This window comes from Rhagoletis pomonella, unplaced genomic scaffold, assembly GCF_013731165.1.
Source record: "Rhagoletis pomonella isolate Grant_MI unplaced genomic scaffold, Rhpom_1.0 Rhpom_scaffold_02654, whole genome shotgun sequence".
In the NCBI taxonomy this organism is placed as follows: Eukaryota; Metazoa; Arthropoda; class Insecta; order Diptera; family Tephritidae; genus Rhagoletis; species Rhagoletis pomonella.
In genome coordinates this window covers 1-23,592 of record NW_023461207.1, presented here as the reverse complement: position 1 = coordinate 23,592, position 23,592 = coordinate 1, and the positions used below count along the sequence as shown (strand labels likewise).

Here is a 23,592-nt window from a genome sequence, read left to right as displayed (position 1 = left end):
CAAATTTTATTACTTGCAGCTATGCAAAAATATAGTGTTGCACTATAACCTACGAATCCATATACACATCACATATGTGTCTAAACTTTTTTCAACATATGTGTGTACCTATTAAGGATTTTTTCGATATATTTATTTGATTTACACGCTGCGAAAACATGTCCTATTTTATTTTGTTTAAAATTGTCACAAATTTTTCTCATCCCTCTAGGCTGACCATAAACTCTGCATTGCTCTTTTAATCTCCTACTTACCTGGTATGCCGTTGTCTTGCCGCCCATTGGTCCACCAACAATCATTAGGCCATGTCGTACCAGTAACATTTCATAAATTTGCAGTATTTTCTCAACAAACCACGGTGTTGGTTGTAAATTGGCATCTTTCAGATGAATATGCAGCCATTTGAGTATATCATCGCGTTTGGGCTAAAGGAAAATACCAGTATTTAAAAGAAAACTAAAGTGAGAGGAAAAATTTCAACTAATCCCAAGCAATTTTGAAAAAAAATTCTAGTTCTGCAGTGAGATTCTCAAAATCCAGAGACCGTGACAGTTATAACTTTTATTTAGAAAAAAATCGCTCTTTAACAGTTAATTTTTGACTTTTATTTAAATACTCCTTAAATAACAGGTATTGCTTATTTTTATTTTATAAATCCAAAATAACAATTATGTTTGATTTTTATCAAAACGATCTGCAAATAGCAGTTATTTTTGATTTTTAAATTAAATGCCTTAGATTACAGTTATTTATGTACAAAACTCGTGAAAATTCAGCAAATTTTAATGCAAATTTTCAACTCTTTAATCAGATTTTTTAGAATTTTTTCGAGTACGCAGTTTTGCAGCCCATTAAATGCAAGTTCGGAGTTAGTCAAAAATATCATTGATTTTTGAGAATTTTTTTGTTGAAGGTGTTTTAAATTTTTTCCATATAAAGTATTTTCGAAAAAAAAATTTTTGTATGAAAGAAACTGCGTGAAAAAGATTGCCAAATTTCAACGGTAATTCCTAGCTACTTAAAACTTGCACTTTGCTGTAATAAAATTGATTGGGCTACAAATATGCATACTAAAATAATAATAATAATAATCCCAAAGGTTTTTACCCTCCATTCCCGCCCATCCGCACGAGGGGCGCAGTCCGCATGACGTACGGAACCAATATTTTAAATTTTTGTGCCGAGTCACGATAGGCCGGAGTTTGTTAAGTGTCGAGATCTAAAACTGTTGAGCTACAGAACTACTAAATTCATCAGCTGATTTTATGTATTTATGTCAATAATTCACTCATTGAGAGAGGAGAGTATCGCTTTCTTAATGCTGAAAAGCGGATCTGATATATCACACGTGCTGGAATGAGAGTTAAAATCCTGGCATAAGCAACGGAGTGGGTCGTGCAAATCAAAATTGGTTTTACAAGCTTTCAGAAATATGGGACAAAAGTGTCTTGATACGCGTGAGGGAACATTAAAGCTTACATCAGCCAGAAGAGACGGACTTGAAATTGAGCCTGTCAGTAATTTAACCATAAAAATTATACCAAGCATTTCCCTGCGACTGGCAAGTGTAGGAAGGTTAATAAGTTTTAAGCGACTCGTATAAGGTGGAAGACTATATTGAGAATCCCATCGGAAATTTCTTAAAGCAAAAAGTAGGAATTGTTTTTGAATTGATTCAATCTTGTCTGAGTAAATTTGATACCTTGGATTCCAAACCACCGAGCCGTATTCCAGATTCGGTCTAACTTATGTTGTAAACAGGGTTTTAGTGATATAAGGGTCACTAAATTCTTTTGACCATCGTTTCACAAATGCAAGTACACCTTTAGCCTTGTTGACTGTCACATTAATGTGAGGATTAAACTTAAGCTTAGGATCCATTGTGATACCAAGGTCCACAAAATTGTATACCTGTTCCAGGTTATGGTTACCTATTATATAAGAAACTGGCAGAACAGCTCTTCGCGAGAAGCACATTACTTTACATTTCTTAAGATTTAGAGGCATAAGATTTACTTTACACCAGTAAGCCATGCTGTTTAAGTCTGATTGTAGCAAAGACCTTTCTTTAATTGAAACGTACGATTTATAAAGTTTTACATCATCTGATTGAAAAGTTGAAAGTTTGCATGAAAATTTGCTGAACTTTCGCGAGTTTTGCACAAAGTTTAGGAATTGTATTTTTATGTTTTTTTTTGTAGTAGAATGAACTATATATGAACTATTTTTATACAAAATTGGCGAATAAATATTAGAATAAAAATTATTGCATATATTGTGAAAAAAAAATTCCTTTCCCAATATTTTGTTCCCGCAGTGTGCTAATGAGATGGCTTGGCATGCCTAACTTCTTACAACCACCGATTTGCGATCTACTGAGTAAAATTGACGAATATATCACTTAAGAAATATGTATATGACCTACGGAGCAACCCCGACGTGAAGTTTCAATACCGTTATGGCCGAGGTTTAATAGTAAATGGGCTGAGGTACTCCGCCAAAAGAGGATACCATACTTTGCATCTATGCCCTTCAGCAAAAGGTAGCAATTGATTCCACCGTGTCAGTTGATAGAAGAACATGGTACCACTACTAGACACACCCCTGGTGATGCTGGGGATGGTAAATCCTATAATAACTCAGCTATGGCAGTCGCCGATTCTCAGGTATTAAAAAAGGGAGGTAAAAAACAGCTCAGATTGCATTCGAATAGATCCCCCCACTTTACAACTACAATTTATTGGCTAGTTTAAAGCAGATATCTCCACATTCCCAACCACCATAACTTAGATCTCAAAAAAAAAAAACACAAAACGCAAAAATACTTCGCTAAAAATACAGTAAAATTTCTTGCTTGCCTCTGGCAACTCGGTGCCTGGAAATAAATCCATGTAAATTCCAATGAAGAGCGATACGTCCTGTTCCAAGAATTTAGGTAAGTTAACATCAACAATGGCGCGCAATACAATTTGTGCCTCGGGCAGTGTTGTATAAAGACGCCGAAGTGAAGCGGATGCCAGCAGAACGGATTTCACAGCGCGCATACCTGCATAATAAAAGTAAATAAGTAAAGAAATTCAGTAAAAAAAATATGCAGCGGAGGGGCTTAACTACATAGGTAAGATAATAACTAAAATATTACGATCCAAATGTAAGCAAAGAGGATTTCAAAAAGGAAAAATATTTTTTTATCATTAAAAAAATGTATACAATAATTCTGTGGTAAGTATTAGATAAACAAGTTTTAAATTTGCTCTAGTTTTCCATTGACGCAAACACATCATGACACTTGTAATTCTTTCGCGCATAAATCTAGCACCATCGATAACTTTTTGACATATTTTTCTAACCAATCTTTGTGGGTGTCGTTAATGTATTTCTAATAAAATGTCAGCAATTCCACCCACAAAATTTTCTTTATAATTTCAGCACTTCTGCGAGGCGTTAACTTTTTTACTCAGAAGTTTTTGTATTGAAACCAAAAAGAGATATTTATCTAACTATTCGTATTTGCCTACATAAATACATAAATCTAAATGTCATTGAAGCAGACCATTCGCGCTGCTGACGCGGTGTCAAACTTCCAAATTAACATTTTCTAACAAACAGTTGCTTACAAAGAAAAAAAAAGAAATTATTCTGCAATTTTTTTTTTACTTTGCCAATTCATCACTCAAATAGCTGGCGAGTATGTAAATATATATGTATGTAGATAATTTTGCAAAATATGAATCGAAAATGCTGGTTTTGGCAATTTCAAAACCCTACCCCTAATTTTCTTCGTTTTTATATGAAATATTATTTTTATAGGTTTTTTTAAAGGTCATTTAGATGTCGCGACCTGTCGATTTAGTGAGAAAATACGATTTTGTAGAATTGTGAGTTTTTGAATGACTATTTTTGATTCGATTTCAAAGATCGAATATGATCTGCGAAGAGGATATATATTTGGCTTTAAATCGGTATGTAATAATCTATTATCGGACTTGGCTTGTTGGGATTTTTTATAGGGTAAAAAAAAACCTATTTCTCTTAATCTAACGATCTTAATTAACGATCTGTTTTGCGAATTGTCAAAAAAGCTGTCTGAACTATTAGGAGCCATTTTGAATGAATCGAATTTGCTTCATCGCGATACTAAGTTGTGTCATTTAGTGTATTGTGTAAACATAGTATAAGTGTGATATATAATAAGTGTAGTGTAACCGTAGTATAAGCCTCTAATACTAGAAGAATATGTAATATGCAACTCTGTGGAATAAAGAATGATGGTCGGGAAGCTTTCGTTTTCGGTTGAGCCAGAACGCAGACGATCGTGTTTCTGCTGGATATTGAATTTGAATCCAAGATTGGAAAGAAAAGTTTTTTAAAGCTAGTGACACTGAAATAAAGAAAGAAATTTTCATCGGCCTCAGATCAGGAAATTGTTGAAAGATAAACATTCGAAGAAAAGTTGAGTTCGTTGGAGAAATCTGCTTGGAAAAGTTAAAAAATGTCACGCAAAATTTTTTGGGCAACGACAAAGCAAGTAACTACAAAGAACTGCCGAATAAAGCATTGGTCTGTAATATGTCACTCAAAAATCACTTTTTATACTCCCATGTCGACTTTTTTCCGAGAACCTAGGAGACGTTAGCGACGACGTAGAGCAAGGTTCCATCAGGATATTTCCAGCAAGGAGAAATTATATCAGGGAACATGGAGTAATCGTATAATGGATGATTTTTGTTGGACGCTTGCAAGAGAGAAGCCACAAGTCAAATACTTCAGAAAATCATAATTTTCAGGTCTAAGCAACTTATTATCAAGTTGTAAATCAAGTAAGATATCAGTATTTTGTATAAATAATAAAGACCCTGTCACAAAAAAAAAAATATGAGTGCCAAATTTTTTCTACACCTGTTTCTGGCCTTAGAGAGTCAAAGTAAAATAAAAAATGCCAACAAAGTCCATGCGATAAATTAAAAATCAATTTTTGTCGATAAGTGTAATTAGTATATCTGAGCGAAAAAAATCATTATTTGTGATTGAAAAAATAAACTCAATAATAATTATTATTTTTAAGCCAAAAATAAAAATCATACAAAAAATAATTAAATGCAGATTTAAATTATTTAATTTGCTTTAAACGGTGCATTATGTTGTAAAAGTTAAATGAAAAATTTTTTTTGCAGCGACATGGACGTACTTATTATTGCGACTCCTGTGCATACCGAGAATTTTGTCTGATAATACCCCCGGCGAAATTTGTCGACGAACAATTTTCTAGAACATTTTAACCCTCTACTGACCCCACAAATGTCATTTTATTCAAACTTTCCAAAGTAGGGGTGAAAATTACCCTTTTGGGAAAGAATTACCGATTTAAAATCTGCTACAAAATTATTCTTCATGAAATTTTACTATATATATATCTAAACCAAATTACATATTTCGCTTCGACATGAATTTTAACCAAATTTTTACCACTTATTTTAAAAAACACTAAGGCAAGAAGCGCTCTTAAACGGGTATAATAAAAAGATAAGTAGAAATCTTCTATAAAAGCAAAACTATAAATACAAAACTAAATCCGACTTATTGTGGCATGTAAAAGGATTCAAAAGTTATTCTTTGAAAACACTATGGTACTTCATTTTAAATTTTTAGAAAGAATACAAAGTTTCCAAGGCACTACAACACTATTAAAATTTGCAATATTTGAATCTTTGAAAATGATACATATGGAATAGTACTTTTCCCATCGATAACGCAGAAAGAAAAAAAAAATAAGAAAAAAGCAATGATGTTAGCAAAAAAGAAGCCAACACAAACGGATGTATTTGAGTAGTGAGTGAAATGATGATGTGAAGCAAACGAAAGGAAGGAAGAAATAAAGGAGTAATGTCATAAAGCAAGTCATCTTTGAGCGCGAATTTCCACAATCCCACCTGCAACTATTGATGCACTTCCGCTTCTATAAACAGTTTTTCACTCTACTTTTTTTATTTTTTATTTTTTTGTTAGCAAAGAATACAACACTTCATCGAAACTTGTCAGTTACAACACCACTCAGCATTATGCCTTTCATATTTCCTTTGCAAGGATGGCAGCAAAAAAAAAAAAAAACAAGAAGCTATCAATATGGCTGTGCAAAATGTATACGCGAATTCGCTTGAATGAAACGAATATATCGATATGAATGTAGTATGGCTGTGTGTAGTATACATATAGATTTCGTTGTCGACTGCTTTAAACGCATGATTCCACCGCTATACCGCCAACAATAAATAGAAATCGAAAATGAATGAACGGATATTTGTGTGCAAACATAGTATGAATAGGTATGTATGTCAGTGACCACTCGTAGAACCCTTCCACTTAACAACAGTTCATATTTATTCCCTCATGCATTGTCCATAAGTAGTCCATACTCTTTTGTATGTAGAAGACCAGGTGTACCTGCATCTGTGTGCACTATACATATGTATGTATATAGTTAAAGTCTTCATATACTTACCGTAATCATAGTGTGATTGTGATGATAGCTGTTCGGAACACAATTTATATGTATGGACGATTTTTTGTGCAAGCATTCGCGCCTGATCAAAACCATTCGAGTATAGCGTGATTTCGCCAATCATAGCATAGTCAGGTACCATCATAGCCACTGTGCGGAAGAGTACTTTCAAATTGTCTGGCAGTTCAGTGCGGCCAGCATAGCTGGAAAAAGGAAAGGAAAGGGGTGGTGGTGAAATAAAGAATAAAAGATTAAAAAGTAGGTACATAAGTCATATTAAGTTTGATGCTATATGCATACACACATATGTACATACCGTGGTGGCCGCTTAATTAGGCACACTCCTACTCCTTAATAAGAATAGACAATTTATTTTGAATTATTATTTTTTTCCAAAAATATAGTTTATGCTACAACGAAACTCATGCAACTCAACGTTTCATAACTTCTACGGGATTTAGAAAAATTCGCAAAATTTCAAACAATGAGCAACACCATCAGCACAAATAATTCTTAAAAATCAACGCATTTTTTATCGCTAAGAACTGAAATGAATAAAATTGAATGGGCACCCGGATTTGTGATAAAAAGTTTTGATGAGGATTTTTTGAAATTTCCCGAATTTTTATAAATCTCGTACAAGATTTGAATGATATTAACTCTGTTTTGTAAAAAAAAGATCGAAATAAATAAATGGTCAAAGCTGGGAAGGAAGTGCCGTCCCTAATTATGTGGCCACTACTGTATGCTAGGACGTACATATATACAGTTGCGTGCAACTAATTAACAGCGGCGTACCCCCGTGCTTGACATACTTATATCAATCTGTACGTGAAATACTAATTAGTTAGAAAACAATTTTTTATGGTAAAAAGAAGCCTTGGCTAAAAAATCCTTCAAAAATTCAAAGTAAAAACCCGTAATAAAGGAGTTATTAAAGTTGCTATACAAAATTAAGTAAAACTATCGCGCATAAAATTAGCGACGCATACACTAAAAAAAAAACTTCTCTTGATTGAAGAAAAACAGCAATCAAAATGAAGAAAAATGGGAACGAAATAGCACTGAAGAAGTTGTATCCTCTTTTTATGCCCAACATTTCTTCAAAATGATAGATTACATCCACGATTCCATATTTTCGTGTACGTTTTTACACATTCCAAATTACTCATTCCGGAGAATTTTTTACTCATTCGGAAGAATTTTCGACCTTAAAGTAAAGAAAGTTGTTCTTTGATCCAGAGATGTATTTTTGGTTCAGTGTATGAATAGACGAATAGGGTAAGATCGTTGCTCCGCCGATCCACCAGGATTAGTACACATACAGCAGTATCCTAAACTTTTTTTCTTCATTTTCTCATTTGGAACTACTACAACTGTTTGCCGGCTTGGGCCGAGACGTGCTTGCGGATTTGTCCCAGTTCTTCATTTCAAGTGAGGACAGGTCCTTTTGCCCCAAAGCCTTCTCATCGTTGTTCAACATCGTCTATGTTTGTGCGCCATATAAAAGGACTTGGATGATGAGGGGTTTTTAGGGCGTAATTATTGTTCGTCGAGGTAAGGCTCACAAGGTAGCATTTGCTTTATCTCTGGACTGGCATTATTGGTGGTGAATAATAGTCCTTATTTCGTGAGCTAGGGTTGTCAGCGCTTGGGGGGTTTGGTCTGTTCTTTGGAAGGCGTTTTTACGTGGCGGGTCCCAAACCCAGTGCACACACATTGCTGGCATGAGTGATTTTTAAATCGGATATACGTTTATATTGCGAGCCCCTTGCTCCAAGACAGACTAGCGCTTGCAGCCGCACCTACTGGTGTACAGACACTGCAGACTTCAGTGCGCCCTTAAACTGAATAAGTGGGAGTGGTCGCACCAAAGCTCGCTATCTTTCCACCGTGACCCAATTCTCATTGGACTCCAATCCTATTCAATGCTAAACTAGAAAGGCAGCATACCTGTGTTAACAGGTTCCACGCGTAAAAGTAGCGGGCAACACCATCTAAAGAGGATATACATTCTGTGTAGATAATTTTAAAAAGGACCTGCGCAACACGGCATATAAAGTTCTATCTGCGGTTTATGTAAAGTGATGAGGCACAAGAGCTGTCGACATCGTAAAAGGACGGTTTCGTGAAGAGAGACTTATTGGAAGGAATTTCAGGAAGCCTTTGCTCTCCGGAGATTATAGAAAAAATCTATTAAAGTTCGCAAAAGAAATACCGCCATTGGATTTATAGTGAATGGAAAATTGTACAAAGTCAATTAGGATTTTACCAGATAGAAAGAAGATCCTGGATCCGCTTTGTACTATACCCACGCTGAAATATGCCGGCGGCATCACAATGCTTTGGCATGGAAGAGCTTTCGAACTAATTTTAGAAAGTATCAGCCATGAATGATTATAAATTTCGTGAATTTACTAGCAGTACAAAGACCCATAAAAAGTGGTTAATGAGCTGAAGTCATTATTTCTAGACAACACCTCTCTGTGAGTGGCAAAAAATACAAATCTGTACAAAAGTACAAATCACGTAATCCCTGTTTAAGGTATTCATTTACAAAATTTAACTACGAGATCTCTTGTTAGTATTTGAGTAGGCGTCGTTGTTTAGTTGCTCGCAACTGTATGTACATAGGCAGTTGGGTATATAGCTATGCTACAACCATATGCATTTATGTTTCAAAAAGCAGAAATCTGCGCCAGCGAAATTGTTCACCTTAAAAGAAAAATTATATTTTTAACAATGTTGAACGGATGAATGCTTTTATAACCACTTTTCCCCCCCCCCCCCCCCAAGCAACCCTGATTGAACTAACCAAATACATACATACAACCTTATATTGATTTAGTATTGTAATGCTTTTTGAAATTAGTAAGAAAAATCCGTTGCCCCAGAGATAAATACGTAAGAAAAGTTTACTTTTGTTAAAAAAAAAAAAAAAAAAAATACACTGCTCTTTTTCCCAACTGTGCATACAGCTACTTTCTATGAGCAACAGTTTTTTGTTTTTTTTTTTGTGAGCTGCTCTTACCCGCAATAATTGAAGTGAGTAAATTGAATGTTTTCCAAACTTTGTTCAATTTCAGCTGTTTGCAAAGTCTGCTTAGCTAAAGTTTGTTTAGATAAGCGAAAATTGCAAAAGAATATGAAAGCGAATACGAAGATATAGTAAAAGTGCAGAATAATTGAAAAAATGTATATTTGAAGTTCAACGAAAATGAAATGAAAAATTTGCAGAGCAAATCGAATGATTAGCAAGTAAAAAAAAAAAATATTAGTCATGTGCAGCCCACACCACCTTTTAAATATAATCATTGGGAATTGATGCAATGGAAATAATTGAATTGAATACAAAAAAAATGTAGGAAACAGTTTTCAATAGTTCTGAAGCAAAGCAGAATGCTTTGTTGTGGAACAGGTTACTTATGCAAAAAGTAATGAATTCTAGAAAAACTGCTCTAAAGTTTTTTTTTACACTTTTTAACAAAAGTAAATAACAACTAAAACGCCAAATTGATAAAGCCGTAAATTAAATTTTAAAATTGCTATCAAATATTAATTTACTTGTGTTTACTTTATTCATGCAGGTGTCGTTTTCTAGTTATAGTTGCTAAGCAAATTATGGATAGAAACAAGCAAATTCGCAACATTGACATAATTTAGACATTTGGTTAAGATAGTGATAGTCATATTTATATATATATGTTGGTATTTAGGTGATAGCTTCGATACCTGAAGCAAAGGCACTAATAGATCACTGCCGGCAGAGTGGCAGCCCATGGATCCTTTGCTGTGATGTCAATGCCAATGCCCATAGTACTGTTTGGGGGAGCACCGACACCAAAAAAAAGGAGTGCGTACTTCCTTGAGTTTATAAGTAGAAAAACGAACTGGGAACTCTTTCTTTATCATCGGAGAAGGTGGAAACAGTCTTGGTCATGAAATTGCGACTGCACAGAAGCTTGAAACTGAGGCTGAACAGCTTCATTCAGACACTGGAATAGCCTTCAACAGTAGCTGTCCCCAAGGAGGGGGAAAATACAAACGTGATGTCTCTTGGTGGAGCAAGAAACTTGAGAAAATGAGATGGCAGAATAAAGCCTTGCAACTAAACTCACCTCGGTAGAAAGAGTGCGGTATCTACTTTTAGCCCATACAAATCACCAGGACCGGAGGGGATCTATCCTTGCCTACTTCAACAAGGAAGAAAATATGTATCCACAGTCCGCTCAAGACAGTACATAGCATCGCTCTTATTGTGCCATATTCCCAGTTTATGGACAGAAGGTAAACTCGTATATTTACCGAAGGCAAGTAAACCTGCGCAGATGCCTTCATCCTACAAACCATTTAGCCTCCTTTCCCCTAAAAAGCATGGGGAAAATCTTGTCTCAAAACATAAGGGAAGTCAACCTAACGGAGCGACAACTTAATAAAAACCAATTTGCCTACCAACCAGGCAAATCCACTGAGACTGCCATGCATAGCCTTACGTCGAAAACTGAAAAGGCTTTGGAGTCTAAGAACATAGCCCTTTGTGCTTTCATTGAAATTTCAAGGACTTTTAACAGAACATCATATGGAGCAATAAGATATGTCCCGATATGTAAGGGAGTAAGCCCCATTATTAAGGATTGTGCGCCTTCTATGCTAAAAACAAGGAAGAACTGTATGGAATTGAGAGGTACGAAAGAATCTATTACAGCCACAAGCGGTTGCCCTCAAGGGGGTGTACTCTCTCCTTTCCTGTGGACTATGGTTACAGATGAACTCCTCTTCCTACTAAACGATCATGGCTGCGAGGATACAGTTGTTATCGTAAAGCATTCTAGGTCCCTCTGTTTCGTGACACCATCAAAATGAGTACTGAAAAAATTTTAGTGCCATTTGTTTCTTTAGATATTTGTACGCTGCCTTTATTCTTGAATGTTTTTAGGCTGACTTTGAAAATTAGGTAAAATGTTTGTCTTAAATTTTATACCTTAGGCGCCTAATGCATCACCGTTTACAAGAAAAAAAAATGACAACAGCTTTTTTGACAATTGCGTCCATTAAAATGATTACTAAAATTCGGAAATTTAGGTTTAGGCCATAAATTATATGAGACGTATGTATATTGCGATAGGCAATACCACAAGATTAGTATTGCTAGCTCAAAAAAAACCTACACTCGTAACGAAATATTAAAAAATAAGCCATAAATATCCGTTTGGGAAATTTGCCATAACCCTAACGGGAACCATAGAAGCTATTGAGTGTTGATTACACAAATGGAAGAAAAAGAGGTAAATAAAAAGCACACTAGAAACAAGAAACACCCGAAAGAAATTTTGTCGAAAAATTGTATAAAATTGAAAACACTAAAAACTAAATAATAACGTAATTAACTGGGCAGGTGTAAAGGAAACAAATCTAGCAGCGGTTCCTTTTGGTTTTTGTTCTTTAAAAGTAGTATCTAGCTGAAAGAAAATATGCATGTAGTAGTAGTTTCGCTGCTACATATCTCTAGCGGGTATGCTTCACGCACGCCTACACATCTTACCCACTAAGTAATGAAGGTGCAGCACTGAGTGGTTAGACATGATGCTGAATACCGTTAACCAACTACATATTTTTGCAAGCATATTCACACATAAATATGTATCTAGACATGTATGAATATCTGTATTCAGTTTGGAAAAGCCGTTGGCCAGGTAAAAGCGCGACAGTGGTCAATGCAATACACTAGGCTTGCGTTTAAAGTTGCTATGCAGCTGTTGCAAAAGGAACAATTTGTATTGCCAATGTTGTTTTTTCGTTCATTGTTAGTGATGCAATATGATGCCAATTGGAGTTGTGGACATGTGTGTGTGTGTGTGTGTATGTGCATCACTCATACGCACTGTTAGCCATATAAAAGGAAAATGAAAGAGTATGCAAATGTTTAGAACGCGTTGCATAATCGATAGCGAAACAGTAAACGACACGGATAGCAAACAAACAAGTCTGGATAAAAGCAAAAACGTGAACAACAACAACAACGACAGCAACAGCGAAATAACCATAGTAGTAACAATAAAAAAGAATGCAAACAATGCCAGCAAATGGTTGCTATGCTTGGTAAAAAAATCAGCAGAAAATCAAAACCATTTTGAAAAACATGGAATTTTGCTCGTAAAATCATTGGCAGCAATACCACAATTCGTTCGATGCGTTTTAGATTCATGTATTGGTATGCACTTATTGGTGAGCCTAACGCTTACAAACATACATACATAAGTACATATGTATGCAGTTAAAGGGTGTTTCGGATTAAAATACTTTTGCCATTAGCCAATGTTTGTTCAATAAGAGTGCACTTTTTACAGCGCTACTTTTAATAAATACCTGCAACTGGATGCAATATTTGCGAAATAGGAGGCGTAAAAATTTTACATTTCAAGCACTCGAAATGATCGAACGCACTTATGTTTTAGATACATATGGAAGGCGCTGCTTGGAAATTCCAGTGAAAAGCTTTTAAAATCTTATATTGAAAATAGTTTATGTTTATGATTGCTCCTACATACATCTCCAGTCGAAGGGCATGTGTTTTAAAATCAATAAACTAGAACATTCGTATGAAATTTGTTAACCAGTTCGGATGGTATTCCCTCCTGTGACCTAAGAAAAGTGGGGCATTCAATTTTACATTACCTAGTAGCGAGAAATGAATGTCATTTAATATGAGATTTTTGGGACTTTTTGCATACATTAGAATACTAAACAGTAATTGGATATAAAACTCATAAGAAATACATTAGATTATTTGTCACGCATGGAATGCATTACTACTTTTCCCACTGGGATGGTTTGAGAAGTAACCGTCGAATAGATGTTACTTATACTGATTTCAGCAAGACATTTGATAAAGTATCTCGTTCAATTCTCAAATAAAAACTTGATAAAATTGGTTTCCTTCCAATTTTGCTGCGCGGACTTTCATCTTATTTAAGGGGCGGCCACTTAGTACAAGTTTCTTTAAAATTTCTCAACACATATCGAGTTAGTCATAGTCGTCTTGAAGACCTTGATCACGGCTTGAGTATCTACATACAATAGAGGTACGTTTTGTGGAAGCAACGTTTGTTATACCTACCAATTTTTCCGTCCCATAAAATATTATTGACCTAAGGCGGGAAAAAACGTCAGCCGTTTCGAAACCTTTTAGACTTCGTTAATATACCGAATTCTATTCAGGCGTCCGGCTCAGAATAATCTGTAAAGTTCGGAATCGGTTAAACAGATTTCCAGTAAAAAATGGCCCTTGATGTAGTCCTTTCGGAAGGTTACAACATGCCATGCCATGCGAATTTTTCCGAGAAATTCCGAAGCAGACAAGTGAGCGAGAAAGAAATCCAAGATAGGATTAGGGGAAGCAAGTTAAGTATCGTGCCCGTAATGAAATCGACCCATGATAACAAAGGAACCAACGACAAATTATTGACATATCGTAAGCAGAGACCGAACATAACCTTCATATACCAAGATTTTTATTTTTAGCTCATTGCAAAATCGATAAATTTTGATTTCTATTTTTTCGGTCAAATTTTGGATCTACCTTTTTGCGATCTTTGTTAACCGTAATGATGGAAACTGAAAAACTGGAAAAAATTTTTTTCGGTGTAATTTTCCAGATTTTTTTTTTCTTTTCGGGAACTCTAGAAATATTGAAAAGCTGCTCAGAACAATTTTAATTTTTCTTCAAACATATAACTTTTTCGACTTTTAGGAAAAAATGTTTTTTCGGTGTAATTTTGCATAGCCTTCTTTTCCCTTTTCAGTAACTCTAGAATTATTGAAAGGCTGCTCAGACCAATTTAAAATTTTTTTCAAATATTTAACTTGTTCGACTTTTAGTAAAAAGTGTTTTTTTCGGTGTAATTTTGCAGAGCCTTCTTTTCCCTTTTCATTAACTCTAGAACTAGTGAAATGCTACTCAGGACAGTTTTAAATAGATTTTTTTTTTCAAAAATTAAACTATTTCGACATAAAAATTTTTTTTTCGATGTAATTTTGCAGAATTTTTTTTTCCTTTTCAGGAACTCTAGAACTACTGAAAACCTACTCAGAATAGTTTTCATTTTTTTTTTTAACATTTACCTTTTATCGACTTTTTGGGAAAAATGATTTCTTAGGTGTAATTTTGCAGAACCTTGGTTTCCTTTTCAGGAACTTTAAAATTATTGAAAGGCTACTCAGAACAGTTCCGTATTTGCATACAAAATTTTTGGAATTTTTTTTTGGCAAAATATTCAGAAGTTTTTTTTTCCTTTTAAAGCGCTCTTGAACTGTGAGAAGGTACTCAGAACAGTTTTTTTTGTCCTATATATCGTATGCCAACTTCACAGACATCGAACCCTGACACAGTTTTATTACATTGGTAACCTCGGAACTAAGTACATATTTTTTACAGTAAACTGCTTACATGGGACCGGCAGAAATAACTATTGAATTTTTATAGTGATTTTTTTTGTTTCAAGATAACAACTTTCTTGCGCACATTTATAATTTGTTGGAAATAAATATGTAAGTACATACTTTGTAAACCTAAAATTAAATTTATGGTTTCAACTTTAAAAAGAATTTAATCACCCGCTATATAAACGCAGTCAAGCAAGAAAAAAGTGCACGCAAAAAGATATGAAAAAGAAAAAATTGAATAACTCAAAGGAAAAAGAATTAAAAGCAAAGAAAGAAAAAACAAAAAAAGCCATGGCCTATAGACAAGCGCAGATGTGGCATAAAAATGTAATCCCACCTCAATCTTGCACTTCACTACCTGCTCATAGAGCAACTTTACATGGGAATGAGCTAGAAAAACGCTGCAGCTGTGAGAAACCGCAATGCTGTACCACTTGCCACACGCGGTCGAATCTAAGACACATGGTGTACATTTACTCCTACTACTCCAGTTAAGTAAACGATACCAGTCGTTTGCATATGCCCGTACGTATTTGTACATCTACGCTTTTTTTTTTTACTCAGTACTTACCCAGGATTCATTGTTATGAATATGGAGCATGTGGGATCCAAACGCAGAAATGTGTCCTCAAAAAAGAGTTTAACCACCTTCCGACCAATGGCGCGTTGAATTGTTAGAATTTGTTGTGCTACCACAGACAGTACCTCTAATTCAATACGATTGAACTCATCGAAACATGCCCAGGCGCCAGATTGTGCTAAGCCCTGCAAGAAGAAGAAGAAGAAGGAGAAATGAAAAAACAATACACTCGCATAAAATGATAGTCAGAGAAAAGATATTAAACAAACAACAATAAAAAGGCAATACGTATGTATGTGCGTTGCAGGCGGAAAGGATTACAAACAATGAACAACGAAACAAAAAAATTAAGGAAGCGGATAAAGGCACTAAGGAAAACAGCATCCATTATTGAGATGTACATACATTTGCATGTACTGTGTATTGAATAGAGTTAGCAAAAGAGTTTAGCAACGCATATGCGTTCATGCTCGTGTAAATAAGCAAATGTGGCATATGCAAATGCACTTGTAACAAATTGAAAGCTTCGCAGGCGGCGTTGTGTAGAATAAGCCAGCACGTGTTTGCTTTCGGCTAACAAAAAAAAAACAAATAAATATATTCACCGTAAGCGACAAAAACAGGGACAAGAACCAAATATATACATACTAGTGAACGTGCATAGCGTTAAAACGCCCAAAATTGAATTTAAAAAACTTAACAAATATTCCAAATTTATTTCAATAAACTGATAAACTAATTTGAATTTGATTGTTCGAACAAATGGCAACCCACCTAAATAAAAGTCAGAACTAAAGCCTTTTCAAACCCATTTTGATTGATACCCATCTTTTAATAATTCATCAATTTTATTGAATAATTTGAATGTAGCCTTTTAAATACGTGGCAACCATCCACAAACATTCCAAATGTTCAAACTAAATATTTCTTAACATTCTTTCGTTTGACTACGGTATTTTTATATTTCATATACTTTTTTGTATTAATTAATTAGGTAAGACCTTTCAAACAGGTGGCAGCCCTCTCCAAAAGAATTTTCAAGCTTAATCCTTGTTAACTCTTCTTCGCCGGAATTGGCAATACATATTTTAATTAATTGATGAATTAAGTGGGATTTGATTTTTCAAACATATGGCAACCGCGCTAAACACAGTTCAGAAATAAAAATTTTGCAAACTCCCTCGATTGGAACATATATTTTAGTAATTCATTTGAGCTGTTAAGTAATTTGAATTTAATTTTTTAAACAGGTGGCAACCCTTTTCGAACACCTAAAAAATATTCTTAGCGTTCAAACCAAAGACTTCTTAACATTCCTCCGTTTGACATCCATATTTTCATATTTCATATAACTTGTGTATAAATAAACTAAATTCGACATTTCAAGCAGGTGGCAACCCTCTTAAAAATATTTTCAAACTACTGCTTTCTGAAACCCCTTTCGTTTGGCACCCATATGGTGATACATATTTTTCAAATCTAATATGATTTTTTAAACAGGTGGCAACCCTCCTATAGTTCAGCTAAGAAACAAGGAATTTTAAAGCCATTTCGATTGATACCAATTTTTAAATAATTGATTTATTTTTTAAATAATTTGAACATAATTTTTTTAAAGGTGGTAACTCTTTTCGAATAAGTTAAACTTTGTTGCGCATCTGAAGCCAGAGCCTTTTAATTTGATACATCACTTTTGAAAATCGAACGAACGGTACAGATCTGATGGTATTGATTATTAAAAAATTTTAATTTAATTGTTCAACAGCTGGCAGCTCTTTTCGAAAAAATAAAACGCACATCTACAGGCCAAGGGCTTTAATTTGACACCCCATTCTTGAAAATCGAACGAACGGTGCAGATCTTTTATGATGAACAAAAAATGCCTTCGCGTATTATATATGTTGATAATATCACCTACGGATCTGGCTGAACATATGTCTATTCATATGTATGTAGTTCATATGCTTAAATATATTTGGTCTGGCGTTGATGTCAAACATTATCTACTTGTACTTTGCAGAAATCCACAAGAAGGGAGATCCCGCCGTTTGCGCCAATTATCGCGGAATAAGCCTTCTTAATATTGCATACAAGGTCCTGTCGACGATACTCTGTGAAAGGCTGAAGCCGTTCACGAACCAGCTGATTGGATCTTATCAGTGTGGTTTGAGACCTGTTAGGTCCACGACGACATCATCTTTTTGTCGATTTTAAAGCTGCTTTTTATAGCATGAAGAGGAGCTGCCTGTACAACGCCATGTCCAAATTTGGGATCCCCGCAAAATTAACCCGGCTATGTAGAGTGATGCTGAGCACAACCGTCAGCTCTGTCCAAATTGGGAAGGACCTCTTCGCGCCGTTCGAGACCAAACTAGGTTTTGGACAAGGCGATTCACTCTCCTGAGCCTTTTTCAATCTGATGTTAGAAAGCGTAACAAGAGCTGCCATATAGTGGCAAAAGAACGATGCTGCTGGCGTATGCAGATGATATCGGTATGGGCGGTCTGAAACAAAGGCACGTAACCGCAGCATTTTCCTGTTTAGAAAAACAAGCTAAAGAGGTTGGTCTAGCGGTGAACGAGCGCAAGATAAATTACCTCCTGGCAACATATAAGGAGTCCACGTATTTCGGTACACACGTCATTGTTGACAGCTATAACTTTTAAGTAGTGAAGGAAATTGTCTACCTAGAATCCAGCATAAACACTACCAACAACATCAGCCTTGAGATCAAGCGAAGAATAACTCTTGCCAACAGGTGCTACTTTGGGCTCGGTAGGCAATTAAAAAGCAGAGCGCTCTCTCGACGAACAAAAATCGCGCTCTACAAATCTCTCATCATACCTGTCCTTTTATATGGCGCAGAAACTTGAACGATATCGAACAAAGATGAGAAGGCTTTGGAGGCTTTCGAGAGAACTTTTCCACGCAAGATCTGCGGCCCTATTTTCATGGACGACGCGTATCGGAGAAGATGGAATGACGAACTGTATGAGCTTTTTAACGACATGGACATAGTAAAGCGCATAAAAATATAGCGATTACGCTGGCTTGGTTGTATGCATGGATGGTGGCGCTCCGGTGAAAAGATCCTGCGACTCGGCACCCATTGGGTAAACAAAAAAAGCAAGGGCACCCACGAACGCAGTGGAAGGATGAAGTGCAGAATGAACTGTATGCGCTCGGGATAACCAACTGACGCAAATTCGAACAGGAGAGAAGCAGTTGGAGAAGCTTTTTGGTCTCGGCCCAAACCGGCAAACGGTTGTAGTGCCAAATAGAAAGAAATTCAAAAATTTACGAAGGGTTAACCTATCTTTTAATGTTGTCATACGGACTTGGTACAGACGAAGTTACTCGTTTAAATTATAGAGAAGTCTAATAAGAGTATTCATCTAATCGCGTACATGCCTTGTAAACTCTGTAAACCAAGTGTACTGAAGGAAATAACAGATCGAACGAAGGACAGCCAAATGGGTAAAACACGCTAATAGTGTATTATAATTGAAGTTTAACACTAGAATTTCTTTTTGTTGGTGGCCGTAAGGACCTACTAATGGTCTATGGGAGATCATGCGAAACAGCCTAGTTAACCTTACCTAACATCCCGAAATTTTTTATCTCAAAGCTTTGGTTAGGCCATATGAAGTGATTTTTATGAACAACGTCTGATATTTATTTTGAATCGTGAAACAAATTTTGAATTACGGAGTCTAAAAATGGTACATATCTCCTTTCATACTCGTAGAGAGCGACACAGCAAAGGTTTTTTGGCTAAATATTCTTTAAAATTTCATTTCAAAATATCCGAGAGTGCTACTACCTTTTAACGCTGTGGTTCATTCCTCCCTACAATATGATTTTTGTTAAACAAATATTTGCTGGCAGATTTTGCTCTTTGTTCAGTTTTTACCATAAAAATTGCAGTTAAGTTAGATTTTTATGTTCATTATTCTTTCTCGGTATGTAGCTGTGAAGTTTTTGTTTTCGTTTTTTCCAAACGTTTTTCTTCTCTTCCCCACTCAATGCCTCTAGTCGCTGCAGTTGTGGCAATTGAATTCGAATGAGTAAAATTTCTTAAAATTTTCTTTTACATACATACATACATACCTACATTCGCACAAAAGTATTTTCAGACAATTTTGTTGTTTTAATTTTGGTCAAAAATTGTTTCTTCTAAGTCATTTTTCATTGTTTGTGAAAATAAGGCAATTAGTGTGTGTAGATATGTGTGTTTGTTTGGATGTACATACAAACATTTATGTGGCTATTCGTATATTCACTTTTCATTCGTTTCGCTATTTCGCAAGCATTTCCTTCTTGTTTTTACTACATTTGAAGTTATATCAGCAAGTTTGTTTACTTTTAATTTGTTTCAGTATTTAGTGTGAATTGTATTATGCTTTGTTTTAGCATTTGAGTGCAATGGCCCCACAATATACAAAGTATTCAATACATACATACATACATACATATGTATAAGCTTCAAGCGGTATTTATTTTCGGTTGGAGTTAATTGCTTGTTGAAAATACTATTTTAATGATTCGAGTAGAGTAAATAATTTGATATTTATTTAAAATTTGATAGGAAGTATTTTCTAAGATTGTCTATTGCAAGTCCCCAAATTGAAAACTGAAATGAGAATTAATATATGTGTATACATACGTTTATGTCCCTATGTGTTCGGAGAGAAAAAGCTTTTAGTTGCCGAATTTCTGAAGCGTTCTGCAGAGATTTAGCTATACATGTTGTTCAACGCTTTCTTCCTGGCACATTTAGCCCTTCTTAGAAAAAGTTAAAATAAAATGCCAGTTAGAGGGTTTGACTTTTCTACAAACTGCTCTTGTGGATAAGTTCACTTAAAGTTAGAATTATGTTAGATTTTATTTGCCGTACTTCATAATAAGATTGTTAAATTGGTTTGTAAGATATACGTGATTAGGTGTAACCACTTTTTGTTTTAAGCTGAATTACGGTAAATTGAAAATATGTATCTCGAAAACGTATCCATAGAACAAAAAATCAACTCGATTTTTGGAATCAGCGGGCGATTCTACATGGAAAATGGATAGGAGAAAAATTACAAAAAAATTTCAAGTATTTTAACCAAAATTTCAAACCTTTTTCACAGAATTGTTAGATTTTTTTTGAGTATACCGAGTAGCCGTCGGCAAAAAAATATTAAAAATCAGCTTTAAACCTGCACTTTATTGGACTTAAATTTAAGGGGCTACAAAACTATGTACTCAAAAAATCTACAAATTCAGATTAAATACTCAAAATTTTAATGAAAATTTGCTAAATTTTTTTCTAAGCTCTGCATAAAATTTGAAAGCTTGATTTATATGATTTTCCTTAAAGCATAACCCATATATATTTTGATAAGAAAATAACAAAAAAATGTTAACATTAAAATTCGTGCAAACATTTAAAAAAAAAATTACTATGTACTCATCATTGCTCCCCACTGTATATTATGTATACATACAGCCTTGGTCAAAAGTATTGGGCACACCAATATACATATGTGTGATGATTTAAGATTTCATTTTCTTTATTTAATGTTTAATATTTTTTTTAAAGCCTAGCTCACTGCAGAACATATGCTGAAAATATAAAACTTCTGCAAATTTTCACCAAAATTTCAAACTTTTTATTCAGTATCTTTAGGAAAAATTCGGTATGCAGTTTTGTAGCCTATCAAATTTTTGTTAATAAATAGCAAGGTTCAAGTTGCTCGAAAATCCCGTTAATTTTTTATGATTTTTTTCGCTGACGCTGTCATGCATTTTCTTTCAAAAAAAGTATGCTCGAATTTTTTCATATGGAGGAATATGCACCTCACAAACTTGAAACTTGCACTTTATTATACCGAAATTTAATGAGCTACAATACGGCATACCAAATTTTTTTCTAAAGATCCTGAATAAAGTGTTTGAAATTTTGGTGAAAAGTTGAAGAATTTTTTTATTTTCTGCACAAAGTTTGGAATTTGGATTTAAATATTCTTTGTTAGACAGTGAGCTGGGCTTAAAAAAATATTAAACATAAAATAAACAAAAAAAAAAATATTAAAAAAACATCATATATTGGAGTGTACAACAATAATATAATCATATAATCTTTTCTAACCTCAGTCTACCTCAGCTCACCTAGTCCAATAAATTATTCATGTGTAACACACTATTTTAAATGGTGGAGATTGATGAACTTTTTTTTTATATATTTCAACATTTGACATGCCGCTGCAGCAGTCATTCGTGGGGTTTGGTTCTTTCAAAATTGTTTCGCACACTTACGACTCTCATCTAACCATAAAGTAAGAGAATAAATCATGTGTATAACATAAGCTTGAATAATTTGCCTTGAACTTCGAAAATAAAACAAAAAAACCTCCTCCACAGTTTCTTCTGAAATGTCTAATGCTGACCAGCTTCGTAATTTCTCATTAATTATTCAAGTTTCCTTAAACATTTCGCATGAGTCCCAATAAATGAATAAAAAAAATATCATTAATTTCTGGCCAATAACACGTGCGAAGAACGCAAAGTCAGACAGCCAGGTTGGCGGCTAACATTTAATTATGTATGTATATATGTATGTATGTATGTACATATACCAAGGCGCGTGTATCGGCACACGTCTAAACAAATATGATAGCGCTAGCCCCCCACCTGAATGCCGCCGAAAAGTTGGTTCATCCAGAACTCCTACTTTCTAAAGTGGCACGCTTACCACAACTCTGGCAATGATATCATTTCAACGGCCAACAACTGCCTAACTGGCTTTTAGTTATTTGATTTATCACACCGATATATTTTATATTTTTTTGTGTTGTTTGGTTAATGACCTATTCATGAAGTAGCGAATCGAGCGGCAGCGCAACAGATGCTGCCAGAATCGAAAAAAAACCGTGGCGCAAAGGTGAGATTCACGATCGGTGAGAAGAAAAATGATTCAAGTTTTGCCCGTTACCCAGAAAGCGCTTAACACACGGAGGCGTTCAAGTGGCACCAGAGTGTCTCTTGATGCCAGACTGTTGCTAAAAATAAAATATGACGGGAGGTTTTCGGCGTTCGGCGGAGCACTTCAGACGAGGTTAATTAATCTTTTCGACGAAATTGCTTATCAATTAAAACAAGTTGCGGGCAGCTGCGCGCTTAAGCCTTAAGCGTTTGCCTGTCGCCTCGGTTTATCTGTGGGCCAACTCAATGTGAATGCTAGGGAAGCAGCGCACGCTCGTGGCGAAGAAAGGAAAAACAATTGAATTAAATTAACCGATGTATATTTTATGCGTCGACTGCGAAAATGAAGGGAAGATAGAATCAAAATAATGCCCACATCTCCGTTCACTAGCGATTGTTCGCCGATTTCTATTGTATATTTATTTAGTTTTTTTGTTCACTCTTCGTTTTTTGCAAACAGTTCAGTTTTTTTTTTTTTTAGCATATTCGATGGTCAAATGCGAGATGAGTATTTCTCATCAAAAACTAAACCGTTTTTTCGTATAAATACTTTCAGATTTGTTCAAGAACATCATTCTCGCAGATTAACTCTTTCGCAACGGTCTTAGTGTAGCTATCGAGTTATTGGCATCAAAATGAAATTGTTCGTCGCGCTTTTTGCCGTGATCGCGCTTGCAGCCGCCGTTGATGTGCCTACCAATGATTATTTGCCGCCTGCCGAAACAGTTGCATTTGAACAAGTCGCTGTAGAGCCGCAGGAAGCTGCCGTCCTCGCTGATGATGGCTACCGCTACAAGACCGTGCGTCGTCTGAAATATCGTCATCGTCGTGATGTCAACGAGCTCGTCTCCAACGAATACTTGCCTCCAGCAGCCAGCGCTCCCGTTGCCGTTGCCGAGCAACAAGTTTTTGTTGAGCCACAGGAATCCGCCGTCCTCGCTGATGATGGCTACCGCTACAAGGCCGTGCGTCGTTTGAAATACCGCCATCGTCGTGATGTCAACGAGCTCCCCTCCAATGAGTACTTGCCTCCAGCAGCCAGCGCGCCCGTAGCTGTCGTCGAACAACAAGTATATGCTGCACCACAAGAATCCGCCGTCCTCGC

The 23,592-nt window shown here is 35.3% G+C and overlaps 1 protein-coding gene across 1 annotated transcript; it reads left to right on the top strand.

The window, feature by feature from the left end:
• Nucleotides 1-23,122: 23,122 nt before the first annotated feature.
• LOC118753595 lies at nucleotides 23,123-23,557 on the top strand (the record flags this gene model as incomplete). The annotated part of the gene is made up of 1 exon (XM_036488477.1): nucleotides 23,123-23,557. A coding segment is annotated over exon 1 (435 nt), but the record flags the coding sequence as incomplete, so codon positions are not given.
• Between the last annotated feature and the right edge of the window lie 35 nt (nucleotides 23,558-23,592).